This window comes from Erythrolamprus reginae, chromosome 2 (genome assembly GCF_031021105.1).
Source record: "Erythrolamprus reginae isolate rEryReg1 chromosome 2, rEryReg1.hap1, whole genome shotgun sequence".
Taxonomy (NCBI): domain Eukaryota; kingdom Metazoa; phylum Chordata; class Lepidosauria; order Squamata; family Dipsadidae; genus Erythrolamprus; species Erythrolamprus reginae.
This window is the reverse complement of record NC_091951.1, coordinates 7143243-7164775: the sequence shown is the minus strand read 5'-3', so window position 1 is coordinate 7164775 and position 21533 is coordinate 7143243. Positions and strand designations below refer to the sequence as shown.

Here is a 21533-nt window from a genome sequence, read left to right as displayed (position 1 = left end):
GTTTAAGACCTTCCACCATTCTTGTAGCCTGTCTTTGGACACGTTCAATTTTGTCACTATCTTTTTGTAGGTGAGGTCTCCAGATCTGAACACAGTATTCCAAATGTGGTCTCACCAGTGCTCTCTTTTTCAATATGTGTGTGTGTGTGTGTGTGTGTGTGTGGCTGGGTGTACACACACACACACACACACACACACACACATATGTATTTGTTTTCGTAGATTTTCACTATCACCAAGTCATGCCACTGGGTGGACATAGACACCAAATATTTCCTCCTGCTGGGTGAGTTGCTGTTGCTGCTGTCATCTTCTTTCCAAGGAAAAGATGGGGGGCTTGAAACAAATGGGACCCTTTGTATGCTGGGTGCAGCCACTAGGCAAGGGAGTGACTGCCTGTGTTGTCCCTGAGCAAGCTCAGCCTGGGTGCATGGGGATTCTCCCCCCTTCCCCCAGAAATAGTTGAGGGGCTTATGGGAGGGGGGGCTTATTTCAGCACATGCCTTAAAAAGCCCTGTTGAGCTTAATATCAGGACATGTCATATTTTCAGGGAAACTTGGAGAAGGGTGGCATATAATTCCAATAGATAGATAGATAGATAGATAGATAGATAGATAGATAGATAGATAGATAGATAGATAGATAGATAGATAGATAGATAGATGATAGACAGACAGACAGACAGACAGAGACCGACCAATAGATCGATAGACAGATAGACAGATAGACAGATAGACAGATAGACAGATAGACAGATAGACAGATAGACAGATAGACAGACAGACAGATAGACAGATAGACAGATAGACAGATAGACAGACAGACAGACAGACAGATAGACAGACAGACAAACAAATAATAAATGAATGAATGAATGAATGAATAAGTAAATAAATAAATAAATAAACAAACAAACAAATAAAATAACACATTAAAATTAATATGTAGATGTAAAGATCAGAGGTTGAAGGATGTTCCTGATATGTATACTTAAATCACCTTATTATGGTTATTAGTATTGCGTATGAACAATTAAATGATGAAGGATTATGTAGCAAACAATAACATGTCAGCAACTTTAAGTTTAATATTTAGGATGGTTATTAGAATTTTGTGCATATGATTAATGTAACTAATACTATCAATGTTATCACTATCATTGTGGACCAAAACTAATGATACTATGATGCCACATTGTTCATGTATTCAATACTTATCTAAATTTAAAAATAAAAAATATAAAACTTTTTTAAAAAAAGGATAAGAAAAGGTCTTTTGAATCAGGCCAGTGGCTGGCCTTCATATCAAACTGTCTACCAAGATACATCTGGAGTGTCTACAAGCAGAAGATGTATGAGTTATCCCAACTACGGCCAATCTCACCTGTCTTCCTTGCATCACATCTATGAGATAATCAACCATCCCAGTTTGTAAAAATCCTTTTCTAAAAATCTTACCAGGCTGTACTTTAGCTCCTCTTGTATAATCCAGATTATCCTCATCCAAATTTGGCTGGACATATTTCACTCCTCTCCTTATGTGAATGATTCTAAAATCTTGAGTCCCATATAACAAAGAATCCCAATTTATTTATTTATTTTATTCGATTTTTATGCGGCCCTTCTCCTTAGACTCAGGGCAGCTTACAACATGTTAGCAATAGCACTATTGCACTATAAACTATCATACAACTATGGCATTATTACAGCCTTCTGCAATTATACAATTATTTCTGGCATATCACTAAGATTCAAACATCATGTTTGAAATATTTTGATGGGGCACTTCAGGGTTCAGCTAAGGGTACAGGATAGATAACCAACCTACTCAAAAGAGTTAAGAGACCATCTTACAATTTTATGGACAATGATAGAGGACACTATTATCTGATTGTGCTTTAATTTTTCCAAGCAAAGTCATTGGCGCACGCAGATATGGAGAACATTATGCATCATATTCAAGGGTTGGATTTTCTCTTTCACATTTCTACATTTCGTCTGCTCATAAGCTGCTTTTTTGTATTCAGGTCTGGCCTCAGAATGATAATACAGCACTTGGGGAGGAAGATACAGCCCAGTAGACTGACACTGGAGGCCAAGATGGAGAAGACCTGAACAGCCACCATGTATTTCCCTTTAGTGCTCAGATAAGTTGGCAGGAAAGAGATCCAAACACTGCAGAAGACCAGCATACTGAAGGTGATCAGTTTGGCTTCATTGAAAGCCTCAGGCAAATTCTTGGCTAGGAAAGCCACTGTGAAGCAGATGGCAGCCAGAACGCCCAGATAGCCGAGGGTGATGTAGAACATTACAACAGATCCTTCATTGCATTGCAGGATGATCACTCCAGGCTGGGAGTGGAGGTCAAAGTCCAGGAATGGGGGAGAAACTCCCAGCCAGATGGAACAGATGACGATTTGGACAGCAGAACAAGAAAGGATGATGGAGTTGGCCAAGCCTTTCCCCAACCACCTCTTCACCTGATTACCTGGTTTTGTAGCAAGGAAAGAGAGCACCACTGTGATTGTTTTTGCCAAAAGAGAAGAAATGGTAACTGAAAAGATGTTACTGAAAACCATTTGTCGGAGAAGGCAGGTGACTTTTCTTGGTTGACCAATGAACAGAAAAGGAGACAAGAAGCAAAGCAGGAGGGAGACCAAGAGGATGTAAGAGAGGTCTCGGTTGTTGGCTTTGACAATAGGAGTTTCTCGGTAGTGAATGAATATAATTAAGACAAGGACTATAGTTAGGAAGAAAAATAAGGCAAAAGAGACAAGGATGGTGCCCAGATGTTCTTCATAAGACAGGAAGGTTATAATTTTGAGAATACATTGAACTCGTTCCTCATTTGGATATTTATCATCTGGACAGTTGGTGCATTTTTCTGCATCTGAGAAAATAAAAAAACATTATTCCTTTAACATCCAATCATTTATATCTCAAGCAACATCTTTTTTGGATAACAGATGATACCAGAAGCATTTTGCACAATTTATTTCTTAATAACAGCTCAAAAAGAAGATAGGTAAATATCATTTTCTAAAACGTACATAGCCAACATTTTTGAAACTGGGGGGGGGGGGGGCAACTAGGATCAAAATGATTTTCTGTGCATTCTGCAGAATTTTCGTGGTAACCCAGGTTATTAGAGGTAAATTATGAATCCGTTTATCTTAAAAGGCCCTTTTTATCCTTCCAGATGGATCCAAATAATGCCTATCTTCTGGAATTTAGTTGGATGAAAGTGAAAGATAAGATCTTGCAAAGAGTCTGGAATATCGGTGTGATGAGGTGCACCCATAACCAGCATTCCCCGTAAGCTGCGCGCATGCACACGAGCGTGCCCCAAAATACCCCCCACGCACCCTTTTCCACGGGCGCACGCTCCCCATCCCCCTGCCAGCCTGTGGGGGGTGGGGAGGCGCCAGCAGTAGAAAGAAAGGGAGCCATGGCCTCCCCTGCCTCCCCACGGTGCCTCCGGCCCCCTCGTGCCCCTGGCCTCTCAGCCCTGCCCCCGCCTGCCCGATCCGCCTCCTCTCTTCCTCCGCCGCCTCCTGCCTTGGGGCGCGACTTCTCCTGCGGTGGTGGCTGCGGCTTCTTCTCTTCATCTGTGCTCCCAACCAGGGGGCTGCGAGAGAGGGTTTTCTGCGTGGACTTCGGGAATGCCCGCCCCTCTCGCAGCCCCTTCACTGGGAGCACTTTTGTCCCAGACTTTCAGCAAAGGGGCTGCAGTAGAGGCAGGGCAGGCGTTCCCGAAGCGCTCGAAGAAAGTGCTCTCGCAGCCCCCTCGCTGACAGAGAGAGAGGGGGGGAGAGAAAATAAGTGAGACAGAGAGAGAGAGAGAAAGAAAGGGAGGATAGAGAGAGAAAGCAAGAGAGAGAGAGAGAGAAAGAGGGAGAGAGAGAAAGAGAGAGAAATGACTCTTGATTTAAAGCATATGGTAAAAAGCACCCAAATAATAACAGAGAAAAAAAAAACTCCAGCCGTGTGTCTGTGTGTGTGTGTGTGTGAACTCTTGAACCATTTCCAATAGCTCACCTGTTATTGGAAATGGTTCAAGAGTTCACACACACACAAGTACACACACACACACAAGGGGGGAGGAGACAGGGATGGAAAAAGAGGAGAAGATAGTAATAATAGTAATAGATTTTGGTTTTGTTTTATTATTAATTTCTTTTAATAAAAAAGAAGGGAATTTCTTATTTATTTATCTATCTATCTATCTATCTATCTATCTATTTATTTATTTATTTATTTATTTATTTATTTATTTATTTATTTATTTATTTATTTATACTTCTATGCCGCCCAGTCCCAAGGGACTGCCGCTCAGACACTATACTTTTCTGCCCACACCGGAAAAAAATTAGAGGGGACATTGCCCATAACTGTCCATAAAACCTCATTTTGGACCATGAAACCTTCCAGTGATCCACAAGTAAAAGCCCATGTACAGGGTATTACAATAATCCTTACAGGAAATGGATCTAACATATTTCTCTAACTTTCAAAAAAACTCAGATGTTCCTATAAAGATAAATATGGAAGGACTCATGCAAACGAAAAAGCACAATTTTCTTTGGCAGTAGCAAATCCTGTCCAATACGCCATATTCTCGAATCCCTATCAACAGCATGACTATTTTTTATTTTGATGAGAAATCACGCAGTTTGAAATTAAACAAAAATCTGTTGTGATTCATTCTGTCATTTAACTTTCACTTTTATGACAATTGCCTTGGATGAATCCACTTCATCAAGGCCTTCCCTTTTCTTTGGTGTCACCCACCTTCATGGATGGAGATGGTCCCCTCAGGACAAGGAACACAGTCATAGCAGCAGAATGGCTCTCCTTCTCGCTTCTGTCTGACAAATCCAGAATGACATTCTTCCACACATTTGGACTGAGGCAGAGACTAAGCAGAAAAATAAGGAATTCCAAATAATATATGTTAGCACTAACCATCCTGACAGGCTGATGTACTCTTGAAATAAAAAATGATTGCTGAGTTTCTAGAACTATATTGAGATGAGGTAAAGTCATGAGAACATGTCCCTCACAAAGTGTTAAGTCAGGAATCTTTTGCTATAGAATGTATGAGCTGTGTGTGGGAACTTCTTAGGCCCAGCTAGATATCCAAGACAAATTCCCTATAATTAGATTTTATTCATTTATTTATTATAAGAGTTGGAAGGGACCTTGTAAGTCATCTCGTCCATTTCAGATAAATGTTCATCCAACCTTCTCTTGAAAATCTCAAGTGTTGGAGCTCTCACAATCTTCACGTGCAAGTTGTTCCACTGGTTGATCGCTCTTACTGTCAAGAAATTTCTCCTTATTTCTAGGCTGAATCTCTCCTTGGTCAGTTTCCATCCATTATACCTTCTCCGGCTTTCTGATGCTTTGGAAAACAGCTTGACCCCTTCTTCTGTGTGGCAGCCTTCCAAGTATTGGAACACTGCTATCATGTCTGTCCTGGCCAATGATGGGCAGCAACCGGAACTGATCGAATATTGAAATTGAAACAAATAATTGGGCAGACCATAATACTTTAGCAATTACTTGGAAAGGAAATAAAAAACAGAGTTATTGGTGAATGAATAGAAATATTTTATGAGACCCTCAATATAAAGAATGGATAGAAAAAGAATTGGATTTTTTAAAAACTTAAATAAAAAAACAGATACTACACCACAAAACTTGTGGGATACAACAAAGGTGTACATACGTGGCCTGACAATATCTTATACAGCAAAAAAGAATAAAGAGAAAAAGAATCAACTTCAACAACTAGAGGCAGAATTAAGAACCTTAGAAGTGTTCTGATTTCTGGTAGAACTTTAGCAACTACAAATAACAGTATGCGGATGATACCCAGTTATACATCACCACCCCATGTCCAGTCAACGAAGCAGTGGAAGTGATGTGCCGGTGCCTGGAGGCTGTTGGGGTCTGGATGGGTGTCAACAGACTCAAGCTCAACCCGGATAAACAGAGTGGCTGTGGGTTCTGCCTCCCAAGGACAATGCCATCTGTCTGTCCATAACCCTGGGGGGGGGAATTACTGACCCCCTCAGAGAGGGTCCGCAACCTGGGCGTCCTCCTCGATCCACAGCTCACATTAGAGAAACATCTTTCAGCTGTGGCAAGGGGGGCGTTTGCCCAGGTTCACCTGGTGCACCAGTTGCGGCCCTATCTGGACCGGGACTCACTGCTCACAGTCACTCATGCCCTCATCACCTCGAGGCTCGACTACTGTAATGCTCTCTACATGGGGCTACCTTTGAAAAGTGTTCGGAAACTTCAGATCGTGCAGAATGCAGCTGCGAGAGCAATCATGGGCTTCCCAAGGCATGCCCATGTTGCTCCAACACTCCGCAGTCTGCATTGGTTGACGATCAGTTTCCGGTCACAATTCAAAGTGTTGGTTATGACCTATAAAGCCCTTCATGGCACTGGACCAGAATATCTCTGGGACCGCCTCCTGCCGCACGAATCCCAGCGACCGGTTAGGTCCCACAGAGTTGGCCTTCTCCAGGTCCCGTCGACTAAACAATGTCATTTGGCAGGACCCAGGAGAAGAGCCTTCTCTGTGGTGGCCCCAACCCTCTGGAACCAGCTCCCCCCAGATATCAGAGTTGCCCCCACCCTCCTTGCCTTTCGCAAGCTCCTTAAAACCCACCTCTGTTGTCAGGCATGGGGGAATTGAAAATTTTTTCTCCCTTCCCCCTAGGCTTATAGAATTTATACATGGTATGTTTGTTGGTATGATTGGTTTCTTAAATTGGGTTTTTTTAGATTACTTTTTAATATTAGATTTGTTACATTGTTTTTTATTGTTGTTAGCCACCCCAAGTCTTCGGAGAGGGGCGGCATACAAATCTAAATAAACTAAACTAAACTAAACTCTTACTAAATTCAGCATTTCATGAACAAAGAAACTCCATTTTATTCTCTTCTCTTGCGTATCCAAATACATTTCATGCTAGCACATTTCTCTCCACCCGTTATCTTTCTTAATTGCATTCCTCACATTCCTTCTAACCTTCTCCAGTTAACAAGATTTATGTCCTCACAGCATGATTCTAAAACAGCAGAACTTACTGTTAATCAACACAGAATACTTTTGCTTACTTGGGAGTGGAACGGAAACCTTCCATATTTCTCTTCTTCAATGTTGAAACTCCACCCTTCTTCCCCACTGACCCCCTGACATACCAAATACATCACTCCAGTATTTAACCCATTCCTCCCCTTAATATCTTCTTCCCAAAACCTGTTCTTTACATGTTTGTACCCTTCTGAATTTAGGATTGACCCATCGAACATCTGATTCTTCCTTGGTAGATTCTGGACTCATAGCCACATCCTGTGGCTGGCCTTCCACATGTTCTACTATCTGTAACCCTGTTCTACTACCTGTAACCACTAATTCATAAACTCTATCTGTATCAGAGTCCTCAATTTCTTCATCATCCTCCAACTGACCAGGAGTATTAACAACAAGAAGTAGTAACCAAAGTAACCAGGGTGATAATACGAACAAAAAGAAAAGGGACTTAGTAAAACATAAAATAAACTTAATGGAACAAGAACAGTTAGCAGAAAAAATTAAATGTGCCAAACAGGAATATTTTGAACATGCAAACAAACCGGGCCGCTGGCTAGCATATAAATTAAGGAATAAAAAGAATCTAGAATAATAAAAAAATTAGAAGATAGTAAAGGTATATCTAGATATAGAATTGATGAAAAGAAGGAGATAGTGTTGGAATTTTATAAAAAACTGTACCAAAAAGAAAATATAAGTGAAGAGAAGGCCTCTGAATTTTTAAGTTCAATAGATTTACCTAAAATAACAGAAGAACAAAACAAAAACTTAATGCACCTTTTACAATGGTTGAATTACAACAAGTACTCAAGAGTCAAAAAAACAATAAAGCTACCGGCCCTGATGCCATACCGGTGGAATTCTATAAGTTAAATAGTAATATACTTACAACAAATATGTTAGAGATTTTTAATAATATAATTGCAGAAGGTAATATCCCCAAAACTTGGTCAGAAGCTTTAATAACCTTAATACACAAACCAGACACCGAGAAAGAAAAAATTCAAAACTGTAGACCAATTTCCTTATTAAACGTAAACTACAAAATCTTTGTTTCAGTATATGCTTATAGATTAAAAAATATTATGAATAGAATAATACACAAAGACCAAAATGGTTTTCTACCGGACAGGCAGATTAAAAATAATCTGAGGACAATTATAAACACATTAGAATACTATGAACAACATCCAGAAAAACAAATGGCATTAATATTTTAGATGCAAAAAAAGCATTTGATACTTTTGTCTGCCCGGCCTGAGAGGCACGAAACCGGTGATCATGCCGGGTGGCCCGCCTGGAATGCAGGCAATGCCGTCGGGCCAATTGCCAAGCAGGGGCAAGGCGCGGAAGGAGGCGGAGGCGGTGCCGCACCGGCCCCCTGAGGCTGCTCCGTCCGAGATGGGGCTCCTCCGGAGGGACGCAAGGGGGCTCCAGAGGAGCCCCATCCCGGGTGGAGTGGCCTGAGGGGGCCGGTGCGGCAGCACCTTTGCCTCCTCCCGTGCCCCGCCCCCGCTCGGCAATCGGCCCGGCGGCATTGCTGGCGTTCCAGGCGGGCCGCCCAGCATGAGCACCGGTTTCGTGCCTCTCAGGCCAGGCAGACAAGAGGTGCTGCGCTCCCACGGGGAAAGGAGAAGGCGGCGGCTCAAGCCCTTCCCTGTGCGCCCCTCTAGAGGAGCCCCTCTGGCGGTTGTCCGGGCGGGTGAAGGTGGCTGGGCCGCTGACAGGGACATGTGGTGAGCACTCATATCCTGAATTTGGGCTCGTAAGTAGAACAGAAATATCTCTCCCCTCCTAGCTCGCATCTCGAAATGCTCGTATATAGAGCAGCTCGTATGTCGAGGTTCTACTGTAATTAGAAAGGCACTTATGGAAGTCTGGAACAATATAAAAAAAGACCACTTTTTAGTTATGCCAAAATGGATATCTCCAATTGAAGCTATATGTCCCCCAAACTTAATACAAGAAGGAAAAATATGGAAATGTAGGGACCTAGTAGATGATCAGTGGAATTTAAAAATGAGACAGGAACTATTGCAGGTACTGCAATAGATTGCTGGCAATACACACAGATTAAGTCTAGATTTCATAAAGACATAAAAGCATATATATTCAGAAAAGATAATATCTTAGGCAAACTATTAACAACAAACCAAGGAAAATTGATTGGGAAAACATACAAATTATTAATTAACTGAAAAACTATAGGTTGGATATTAAAGGATAATATGATTAGCTGGTGCAGAAACGTAGGTAAAGAGATAGATTTAAATACATGGGAAAGAGTATGCACATATAATTGGAAAATAACAAAGTCAACCTCTTTTAAAGAAAACCAAATTAAAATGTTTTACAGATGGCATTTACCACCCAATAGAAATTCAAAAATGTTCCCAAGCAAATCACCTAATTGTTGGAAATGCAAAACAGAAATAGGTACTTATTACCATACATGGTGGACTTGCTCAAAAGCAAAAGATTACTGGAATTTGGTAGAAAGATGGTTAAGAGAAATAACACAGCAAGAAATTAAGAAAACACCAGAATTTTTCCTATTAGGTATCTCAAATAACAAATATAAAAAAGACATATATTATTTAATAGTCCATATATTAGTAGCTGCTAGGATTGTCTTTGCACAAAAATGGAAGGAAACGGAGACTCCAAAAGAAGAAGAAATACTTAAAGTTTTAGAATGAGCTGAGCTCGATATGATGATGAGGCAATTAAACAATCAAGAAGATTCGGAATTTTATGACATTTGGCAGAGGGTATACAATTGGTGGGATAAAACAAAAAAGATACAACTTTGTTGAAATATTAGTGAAAAAATTGATCTTAATAGAAAAAGTAAACTAGATTGTGATTTTTTATAATACAATAATATATACTTTAATATACTATTAGATGTGTTTTTATGCAGTGACTTGTAACAGATATTCTTATATATTCTCTGGATCATTCTAAACAATAATAAGTTACCCCCGGAAGCCGAGTAACGACGCTGAGACTTGTTGTGGATTAAATATGAGTCATTTATTGAATTAACATAAATTTAAATAAATTTGAATACGTCAATTTAAATATTTAAATTCCAAACAAACTAAGGACCTGCAGAGGCCAAAACTAACGGGGCGGAAATTCCTACCAGAAAAATTCCTTGGCAACTTTGGGCAAAAACTCCTTGCTGAACCAGGTGAAGGTACCACCTTCACCTGGATCGAAGCCACGCCCTTTCATCGTGTGGGAGGAGTTCACCCTCCAATCCCCGTGGGAAATTGGATCCGGTGATTCCCATGGACATCCTCTCTCCAATCCCCGACGTTGTTTGAACCTCTAGTTCCTGGAGAGAGGCGGTCCATGACCCTTCAAAGGATGCCCGAAAGGAGCATGCGCAGTCACTTCTAATTACCCATTTCCGCCCCTAACCTGCCACGGAGGGGGGTCAGATCTCAATCTTGGCCCCCCGATCCCCACCCAGCCTCCTAAACCAATTCCTGGAGGCACCTCTGCAGGTCCGACAGGAAAATGGTGTTCCCCTCCTCTGAGAAGTGAACGCCGTTGGCCCGGTAGAGCCAGGGGTACCCAAATTTTACCGGGGATGTTTTGCTACACCCCCCCCCCCCCCGACTCCTTAAAAACCCACCCAATGGCCTGGTTGCCCTCAACCTGGCGATTACACTTAAGGAGATACAAAGTTCCACCAAACCAATCTGGGGAAAGTCCCAGACCACACACAAGTGTGTCTGGGTACACAACAGCGATGGCACCTCGGCCATCACGGGCTTGGATGCTCACCGCCAAGCCACTCAGAAAACAGAGGTCGTTGCCCCCCGAGGTGGATACCAACAACTCGGGGGCGCCTCAGACCGGCACCGGCCAGAAAACAGGGGGGGAGGGGCCCATCCTGCGCAGGCCCCTGTAACCCGTCCAGATGACTTCTTCCAGTCCCAGGCAGCTGCGATCCAATGGAAGCCTCGCAGCGAAAACATCCAGCCCAGAGCACAAAACGTGGCAACAGAGCCAAACCCCGGGCCGGGAAACAGAAAGGGCTGAAAGACAAAACAGACAATTAAACTGGCTGATAACAGGGACCCCCTGAGGAGGGGGTTACGCAGAGCGGAAGGCCGCCGACACCAGCGTCCGATGCCATGATGTGGCGGTCCGCAAAAACGACAGTTGCAGCCACAGTAGCAGCGCCTATACAACGAGTGTGTGTGCAGAACCTGGAAGAATCCGCACACTCTGCCCTAGGGCCACCTGCATGACAGCCCGAAACGATACCTAGCCCCGGGGCCCCAGTACCATGAAAAAGAGATAACCTGTGCCTTCACCGCGGTAGTGCGGAAGGCGGCCAAAACAGTTACCGGGCATATAGCCCGACCATCGTTGGGGCTAACCTAATTACCTAGCTGCAGCCATGCCGTCCGTTTTGGACTGGCGCTGGCGGATGGATAACCCTGTTCCGTAATAAGCATATCACTCCTGGAGCGTGGGCAAGCTAAAATCCTCATCGAGGTGGCCAAAACTTCACTTATTCTGAGTGCCCTAAAGAAAAAACGTAGCGTTGCATGGAAAAAGGGGGCCGGCTTCGATTCGAAGCCCACAGCCCGACCACGTCTGACATAAGGCCGACAGCTGCATTGTGGACAAAGGCACTTTGGCGAAACGCCAGGCCCGCTACCCTGCCCTTGTTCAGTTAATATTCAGACCACGTAGGTGTAACAGCATGCAGTGCTCCATCAACTGGTCAAATGGAAAAAAGGGGGGGGGGGGCGCCGGCCCTAGACCCTGCTCGCCCTAAAGTCCCCAAAACTCCTTACCTGCTGTATGATGATCAGCCGTGGTGCTCATAGCTATCAACCGCCCATGGCCCAATCTGCCTCCTGTCCTGAGAGATTTGCAGCCCCGCCAGGCTCCACCACACCAACCCTCTCCTACAACACCCCTAAGCCCAGGGAACCCAAGGATTCAGGGTACTAATGCAAGTCTGCTTGGAAAAGCAAATCTTGCTGGAGCCGAGTCAATGGCCCATTCAAACCTACCCTATCTGTTCCCATTTCTATTAGGGGGATGACGTGAGTGTGGCGTGGGAGACCCCCACACTTGGCACAGCGTGCCGCAATTTTCAGGAGGAGCGTCCGCAAGAGCCCATGCACTGAACTCAAAACAGATTTGGGTGCTCGAACACCCTGCCCCGCAACCATGCGGGGTGCAGCGGCTCCTCCCCAACCAACCGATGACCGCTATCGGTCCATTGTCCAATCCCACACCTCCACATTGCCTGGAACCAGAGGTCGGGCACCTCCCGGTCCCAGGGCAGGGAAGGATCACCAGCCACCCATTCGGAATGCTGTACATATTCTTGCTAGGCATCCCCCTTGACCTCAAAATAAGCCATGGCAATGAGGTCGACAAAATTAAGAAAACCGGCCCTACCCGGTTCTTTTGTATTATTATGGTGGCATAGGTCAAGAAGGCATAAAGCCAAGCCCTGACACACCTCGGCCCTTCACCTTATTGGCCCGGTCACTCCGGGCCTCCTCGTCCCTCTCCATCCTGGGGACCTCCCTCCAACAGGGTATAGAGGTCTATGTATTCACCTCCCCATATCCTATCCCTGGTCGAGGGGTGAAGATGATACCCTAAGGGAGTGGTAAAAAGGCCTACCGGGGCCGCCCCCATGGGTCAGTTGAGGTGGCCCGCCATTACCGGTCACCCCACTGCAAAGAAGGCAGCCCAAGGGGGGAAATCCCGGCGCCGGTGCCGGCCCCCCCATCATTGCGGGAGCCGCCCATGTCCCGTGCTGTTTGCGCTACGGACCCGGGCAGTATTGGAAGCCAGAGCCCAACCGCCCTGGCTCCCCCCTGCCGAAGTCACCGTGCTCACCAATGTCGCCCCGATCGGGACCAAGCCGGTTGGACGGTAGTACCCAAAATTGTGAGCACACCGTCGGGGTGCTGGACCCCCCCCCCCCCAAAAAGGGGGGAGAGGGTCCAGACCGGTTGGCCCCGCCGGGGGGTTTACGGTGGGTAACCCCTATAAAACTGGTATGGGTGCGTTGCAATTAACTCACCCCTGCCATCCAATGGGGCCCCGGGGGGGCCCCAGCCGTCACCCTGGAAACACATGATGTAGGGCCGCTGTGGTCCGGAGTCGGGTCTAGGCTTCTTTGTTGCCCAGAAGGGCCCTCAATGCTGCCAAGGGCCCGGATCCTCCGTGTGTCCCGAAGGGGGCTGCCCAGCGGTATCCATGCTGTCCAGGTGATCTAAAAGGGGAGAAAAGAGTTGAGCCGATATGCTTGGCTCGGGCCTAAGGGGGGCCTGAGTGGCCAGATGGGGCTGTGCCCCGAGGGCTGGGGCTGCCACTCCAGCCTCCCCGGCCCCCTTTGAAGGAACCCTGTCACTCCGGGGCGAGGACCCTGGGAACCCTGTAAAGAAGGTTGCTTCCTGGGGGCCATGCTCGTGCAAGCCCAGAAAACAAAATTCCAGTGACGGGCCCCGCACACCCCAGACACCCGGACGGGCAGGTGTGGGGCCCTCAAAAGGGGAAAAAACCCAGGGAACCTGGGTAAACACTAGTAATCAAAACCAAGACCCTGGGGGAACCTGAGGCCCTGCCTAAATCCTAAGCAAAGCCTGTTCCTTTAAGGGGATGGCTTCAAGGCAACCAAGGTTTTGTTACCGTTCAAACCAAACTAAGTATAAAGTATAAAATTAAAGTAGGCCCTAACCGGGCCCCAAAACACTCCCAGCCACCCAAATGGGAGGCGTAGGAGCCACTAAAGGGGAAAAAACTTTAGAGGCAACCATTACAAAGAGAGGCCTGAAGAACGGGCCCCAAACACCCCAAACACCCGGACGGCGAGTGTGGGGCCCTCCAAAGGGGGAAAAAACCTAGGGAACCTGGGTAAACCCTAGTAATCAAAACCAAGACCTTGGGAGAACCTTGGGGCCCTGCCTAAATCCTAAGCAAAGCCTGTTCCTTTAAGGGGATGGCTTCGAGGCACCAAGGTTTTGTTACCTTTCAAACCAAAACTAAATATAATAATATAAAATTAAAGTAGGCCCTAAACCGTGCCCAAAACACTCCCAGCCACCCAGATGGGAGGCGTGGGAGCCACTAAAGGGGAAAAAACTTTAGAGGCAACAATAAAAAAGAGAGGCCCAAAGAACGGGCCCCGAACCCCCAAACACCCGGACGGGCAGGTGTGGGGCACTAAAAAGGGGAAAAAACCTAGGGAACCTGGGTAAACCCTAGTAATCAGAAACCCAAACCTTGGGAGAACCTTAGGGCCTTGCCTAAATCCTAAGCAAAGCCCTGTTCCTTTAAGGGGATGGCTTCAAGGCAACCAAGGTTTTGTCACCTTTCAACCAAAACTAAGTATAATAAGATAAAATTAAAGTAGGCCCTAAACCGGGCCCCAAAACACTCCCAGCCACCCAGATGGGAGGCGTGGGAGCCACTAAAGGGGGAAAAAACCTTAGAGGCAACAATAAAAAAGAGAGGCCCGAAGAACGGACCCCGAACGCCCCAGCCACCCGGACGGGAGGGCATGGGGGCCTAAAAGGAGAAAAACCCAAGGAACTGGGTAAGCCCCAGTAAACAAACCCAAACCCTTTGGGAGGGCCTTGGGGCCCACCTAGGTCCTGGGAAAAGCCTGCTCTCTTTAAGGGGATGGCTTTAAGGCTACCAAGGCCTTGTTACCTACAAACCAAAACTAAAATGTAAAATGAAAATTAAAATAGGCCCTAACAGTCGGGCCCACCCTTCCCTGCCACCCGGATGGGAGGGCGTAGGCGCTACAAAAAAGGGGGGAACCAGAAACAACCATTAAAGGAAAGCCCCCTACCCAATGGGGGGGGCAAGGCCCCCTGCCCCTGTCCTGCCTACCAGCGTCACCCGATCCCACTAAAAGTTGGAGGGGTGGGGGGTAAGAGAAAACTCCCACCCCTCAGAAGGGCAAAAACAGAACCCCCCACAATCCCTTTCACCCGGTCGCGGGAGGCCTATTAGGCCTCACCACGTGGTGAAATTTGCTCCCTTTTGATAATGGAGAGTAGGCTAACCTACTCTCCAAAACACCCAAAAAAGCCCCCTTTATAGTTAAAGGAAGAATCGGAGGCCAAGGCCTCCGATCCAACAGAAATTACCCTGACGTGGGAGGCCCGTTAGGCCTCACCACGTGGCCAAATTGTCGCGTGTGTGGGGAGGGTCGCACGTGGGGGGGGTCGCGTGGGGGGGGGAACAACGCTACCCCTCCCAGGGAAAGCAAACCCCCCAGCCCTTAAACCTCTTTCCCCAAAGCCAAGCCAGAGGCAAGCCTCTGACTTCGCTCTGTTAAAGAAAATTAAAATGAATCCGAGGCTTGCAGCCTCGGATCCAGCCACCTGTGCGAGGCCCGTGAGGCCCCGCCACGTGCCGATCCGAGCGGCGAACAGACCGATGTCTGTTTGCCTGCAGAGGGAGCCAGAGCAAGGGGGAGGTCCTGACCAGATCGCCCTTAAATAGGGCGACCCAGAACCTCCCCCTGGACCCAACAGGCAGCGCGCCACCTTGGCGCGCTGCCAAAAGCCGAACTTCCGGGTTCCACGGAACCCGGAAATCCTGTGCTCAGAAGAGCTGCCGCAGCGTCTCCCCCGGCTCCAAGGTAATTTCGGCCGGTGATTTTAAGTCACCGGCCGGGCATTTCTTTCTTTTTTATGTATAATGAAGACTTCTATCTTGAGCGGAGCAATTGTAGCTCCATTTAATGTTATATGTTGTGTTTGTCATGTTTGTTTTTGAAAAATAATTTTAAAAATAATTTAAAAAAGCAACTTTTCTCTCAGAAAGTCCATTGAAAGGTCATCCCACTTCCCCCTTCTCTCAGTCAGAATACTGGCAATTAACAGGATTTTGGGCTTACAGCTGGTGGCAGGAGCGGCAGCATTGGACCATTAGCCAATAACTGCCTTCAACCCAACCTAATCCAGATGTTGGGGAGCTTGCAGGGGGAAGGACACTCACAATCAGCAATATGGATGGATAGTAGTTGAATGGATGGATGACAGATGTCAAGGCTCTTTGACAGGATGTTGCAAGCAACAGCACATATCCTGGACTCGGACTGAGTTGAAAGAGGGGTAATCCAAGTTGGAGGGTGCTATTTAAACTTTTTTGGACTCAGTCCTGATTGGTTGTGGACAAGGTCAACCCATCCTTGGAAGCTAACATCGCCTACCATGGAGAATACCTTATTCTACCAGACTTGAAATTTAGGGCTTTGGGCTTAGAGAACCTAGAGCTACATCTAGAGTCTGCGGAGAGGGGCGGCATACAAATCTAATTAATAAATAAATAAAAATCTCCTTTGATCTGATCTAAATGTAGTTCATAAAATCATCTACCACAATGTCCTACTAGTCAATGAATACTTCAGCTTCAACTCCAACAACATATGTGCACAAAATACATTCAAACTCAATGTAAACCACTTGAAACTCGATTGCTGAAAATACGACTTCAGCAAGAGTATGATCAATGCATGGAATACGCTATCTGACACTGGTTTCTTCCCCAAACTGCCAAAACATTAATCTTAGACTGTCTACAGTTGACCTCACCCCATTTCTAAAAGGTCTAAAAGGTCAGTTTAATGTTTCCAAATGTAAAATAATGCACTTGGGGAAAAGGAATCCTCAATCTGAGTATTGCATTGGCAGTTCTGTGTTAGCAAAAACTTCAGAAGAGACGGATTTAGGGGTAGTGATTTCTGACAATCTCAAAATGGGTGAGCAGTGTGGTCGGGCGGTAGGAAAAGCAAGTAGGATGCTTGGCTGCATAGCTAGAGGTATAACAAGGAGGAAGAGGGAGATTATGATCCCGCTATATAGAGTGCTGGTGAGACCACATTTGGAATACTGTGTTCAGTTCTGGAGACCTCACCTACAAAAAGATATTGACAAAATTGAACGGGTCCAAAGACAGGCTACAAGAATGGTGGAATGTCTTAAGCACAAAACGTATCAGGAAAGTCTTCATGAACTAAATCTGTATAGTCTGGAGGACAGAAGGAAAAGGGGGGACATGATCGAAACATTTAAATATGTTAAAGGGTTATATAAGGTCCAGGAGGGAAGTGTTTTTAATAGGAAAGTGAACACAAGAACAAGGGGACACAATCTGAAGTTAGTTGGGGGAAAGATCAAAAGCAACGTGAGAAAATATTATTTTCCTGAAAGAGTAGTAGATGCTTGGAACAAACTTCCAGCAGACCTGGTAGATAAATCCACAGTAACTGAATTTAAACATGCCTGGGATAAACATATATCCATCCTAAGATAAAATACAAGAAATAAGGGCAGATTAGATGGACCATGAGGTCTTTTTCTGCCGTCAGTCTTCTATGTTTCTATGTCTCTATGTCTGTAAAGGACGTGCTTAAGTGCGCCATCGTGACTACCATCCCTGTCCTACTGTCCTATTGTTCAAATTTATCTATAACTACTTTGCTTTTGGTTATGTTTATACTATATCTATTATCTTGTATACATTTTGACAACCAACCAACCAACCAACCAACCAAACAAACAAACAAACAAACAAACAAACAAACAAACAAACAAAATCCTAATTCCAAAGCTTTTTTCCAAGCTTTTTTCCAGGCGGAACAAAAGGACCCCCTTACAGTCTTAATTCAACTTTATCAAATTCAGTCCAATCCTGTATTGAGGCAAAGTTGAACAAATTTACCTTCTTGTTTGAAGACAAGGAAGACTTGAATTATTGCCCCTCACTTATCATTTTCATGCAGCTTCGCCATCTCAACACTGAGCCATGGTCCATAGGCTTAGACATCAATATTTCTCTTACCCTGTTATACAACTTTAGCCAAGACAGGTGATGTTGGTTGATAATAAGTCTCTGGTTTTCAATAGTCGCTGGTTTGGTAAACGCTTTATCCTTGTTCGGGAGAAACAACCAGGCAATGAAACTCAAGTCAGCCTTTAAGTCTCCATTTTTCTCCAAGTACAATTTGAATTCAGAAAGATTGCAAAATTCATTCTTCTCCAAAAAAGGATGGAACTAGAATGGGAACATCCAGGCATTTCAAAAACAGTACACTTGGTAAAATAGTCCTTTGGTATCATTTATATCTCTTTTTTTTACAGAGGTCTAACTTGCAAATATCTTTAGTTGGTAGAACACTATTTTCAAAAATAAAAGAGAAAGATTCAGCAAAATTTGACAGTCATATCTTGACAATATATGTTTTGAAAAAATATGATTGACAAAATTTGTCAATGATAAGAAACCTTCTAAAGTGTGTCATAAATAAATTGCACAAAGAGAATACTCAAATTTCTTGAGAAGAACAGGTACTTGTCATAAAGCATGGATTTGTCAAGAAAATTACCAGGTTAATCTTTTCTCAGGTAGACCACATTAGAATAAATAGAATAGAATTTATTTATTGGCCAAGTGTGATTAGACACACAAGGAATTCATCTTGTTTCACATGCTCTCAGTCTACATAAAGGAAAAGAAAAATTCGTCAACAGATATTATAAATATATCCAGATTAACTAATTGTACTTTATGGCTATATTCTTTCTGTCTGTCTATGCCATCACATCAACAAATATAGATGCTTCTCAACTCGTAATGCAAGGCCACCATGCATGTCTGGAGGTACAAATATCCCACCTACTCTTTTTAGAAGCTGGGAAGTTAGGGTGGATCCTATGAGTTGCTCTCTTTATGAAGTTATTGGTTTCCCCTGTTTTTCTGATTACACATTTTTAACAGATTGTGGAACTGCTGGTGATATAACTTGATTTCACTGTTGACCTCATCCATTCCTATGGGGCATGCACAGGGGTGGGTAGCTGGGGAGACAGGGTGGAACACCGTTCCACCGACAGAAATGGAACTGCGAATGCAGCTCCAGCTGACTGGTGGCAGTCACTTCCTGGTTGAGAGACCGCCATCTTTTAAAAATTCTTTTATTTTAAACATTATAACCTGTGTGTTAGCGAACCAAATATAATTCTGAGAAATAAATCATTTCTACGCCAGTGCTTCCTGCTGGGTATGATTTATTAACAGCTATGTCTGGATTCGACTTGGATCATTCCAACTCTGAGTCCCTTAGATCACATCTGGGTCAAAACCTGCCAGCTCTCTGCATAAGCCTCTAATTAAATGCAAAGGTAGCCAAAACACACACACACAAACACGTAAAAAGTCAAGAATACTTTCTTTATCCACTGAAAAATAAAAGCAAAACCCCCTTTTTGTAGTCAAAGGGCTCACTTTCAAAGCAAACAGACTTGAATGCAATGAAATAACCAAAAAACCAAACTCAAAGCAATTAACAACTAGCTGTGAAGTCGTCACAGCTACTCTCCTTCAGACATTGTCCAACTCACACGTTTAACTATGATTTACGTTCAGAGTCCTGATATCAAAGCACAGAGTCCTTGGAGAATCCAGAGAGTCAAGCCACATCCACTATCATGAACAGATAATCTTCCACACTGAGAGGCCGGCATGCTGCCCATTTAACAGCAGCCCTAATTAGTTGAACCACACCCAACCACAGGTGAACTCTCTTATCTCTTGTAATACCTACATAGCTGCTCTCTTCTATTCATGGGCCTTCGCATGCGTGTTTCTATGACTGCTTCTTCATCAGAGTCCAGTGAAGATAAGGAGGATGAATTGCTTCCTAATCGGCTGTCTGCCATGATCCCCTCTGAGGGTCCCATTTCACAGTCACTCCCTGCTTCGGACAATACTTTGCTGTCCGAAGCAGTCGGCAGTAAAACAGCCTTTGACACTGGGAGGATTCACCCACATCCACCCCCATAGTCCTTGGGGCAGGAGCTGGCCCAGAGCCAACCACAACAAAACCCCATATCACATCTCCACACCCACAAGTGCAGTCATGAGGACCAATCCTATGCAGGATTCCTGATTCCTTCCTGTGTTCGTTAATATGGCATCTGCAGAAAGGAATGTGTGGTGGCATATCTCTCTCTCTGACTCCCAAACTGTGTCAGGCCAACCTTTGACTTCACATAATGACTTTGGGCCTGACAGACGGCCTCCCTTCCCACAAAACCCATCTCCTGGAATGATAGAATAAGTATACGGGTTAGTACCATTCCAGACCATCCTACCTTTCCCTTCCAGGACCCTTTGGCTTGCTTGGATAACTCTCACGGAACTGCTTGACTAACCTATCAGCACTGACATCCCGACTCTTTACCCAAGTAGCCTCCGACAGAGGGTACTCCTTCCAATGAATTAGGTGCTGCAAATTTCCCCGGAAAATGCGGGAGTCCAATTTTTTTTTCATGTCATAGTAGGGTTCCCCCTGAATTACTACAGGGGAAGGGGCGGCTGTGCATGTGGGCTAATGTTGGACCCGATCACCAGCTTAAGCAGGCTGCAGTGAAATACAGGGTGGATCCTCCCTAGGATTCTAGGCAGCGCAAGCTGCACCATGACTGGGTTGATTACTTTCACTATTGGGAAAGGGCCCAGGAATTTTGGGCCTAGCTTTTTGCAAGGCACCCTTAAATGAATGTATTTGGTAGACAGGAAAATTTTATCTACCACTCGAAAAGGGGTTTGGGGAGATCGGTGCTTATCTGCTTGTTTTTGTAGGTTTGCGTTGCCTCTGTCAGTGCCTTCTTGGTATCCTCCCATCCTTTCTTCAGCTTCTCCATCCACTCCACCAATGTGATAGATGAGGGAGGTTCTGTAGGTAGTTCTGACATGGGAATGAAATCTTGACCACTGGTAACCTGGAAAGTGGTTAGTCCCGTGCTGCTGCATTTAGAATTATTGTATGCTACTTCTGCAAAAGGCAGCAATCTGGCCCAATTGTTCTGCTGGTAACTCACATAACATCTAAGGTATTGTTCCACTAGGGCATTAGCTCTTTCTGCTGCTCCATCTGTGGAAGGGTGAAACACAGAACTGAGTCCTTGGGTGGAACCAATGGTGCGGATGAATTATCTCCAGAATATGGCTGTGAATTGGACCCTCCGATTTGATATGACTCTGTGGGGGATTCCATGCAATCTGTAAATGTGTTTTAAAAATAACTTAGCCAAGTGTCTGACTGAGGGTAGCCCCGAACATGTGAGGAAATTGGCTTGTTTGGAGAAAAAATAGATGACAGTCCAAATAACAGTGTTTCCCTTGCTCTCGGGGAGCTCCACTATGAAATCCATTGCTATTTCTTCCCAGAGCCTAGTAGGGTTGGCTACTTGCGGCAATAATCCAGGGGGATTTCTGGACTGATGCTTTCTGGTGGCACAAGTCAAACTAAACTAATCAAACTAAATTTAAACTGCTCTAAACTAAATAGGACTTCAGCAATCGAGTGATCAATGCCTGGAATTCACTATCTGTTGTTTCTTGC

At 44.9% G+C, this 21533-nt stretch overlaps 1 protein-coding gene across 1 annotated transcript in view; it reads right to left on the bottom strand.

Moving 5' to 3' along the window:
- Positions 1 to 1979: 1979 nt before the first annotated feature.
- LOC139159076 (vomeronasal type-2 receptor 26-like) overlaps positions 1980 to 21533 on the bottom strand; it is a 49867-nt gene continuing 30313 nt past the window's right edge. Inside the window, exons 7-9 of the mRNA XM_070736441.1 lie at positions 17969 to 18181; positions 4792 to 4918; positions 1980 to 2890 (exon numbers count right to left, since the gene is read on the bottom strand). Of these exons, the coding sequence (XP_070592542.1) occupies positions 1980 to 2890; positions 4792 to 4918; positions 17969 to 18181 (1251 nt within the window). The remainder of the gene's footprint in view (positions 2891 to 4791; positions 4919 to 17968; positions 18182 to 21533) is intronic.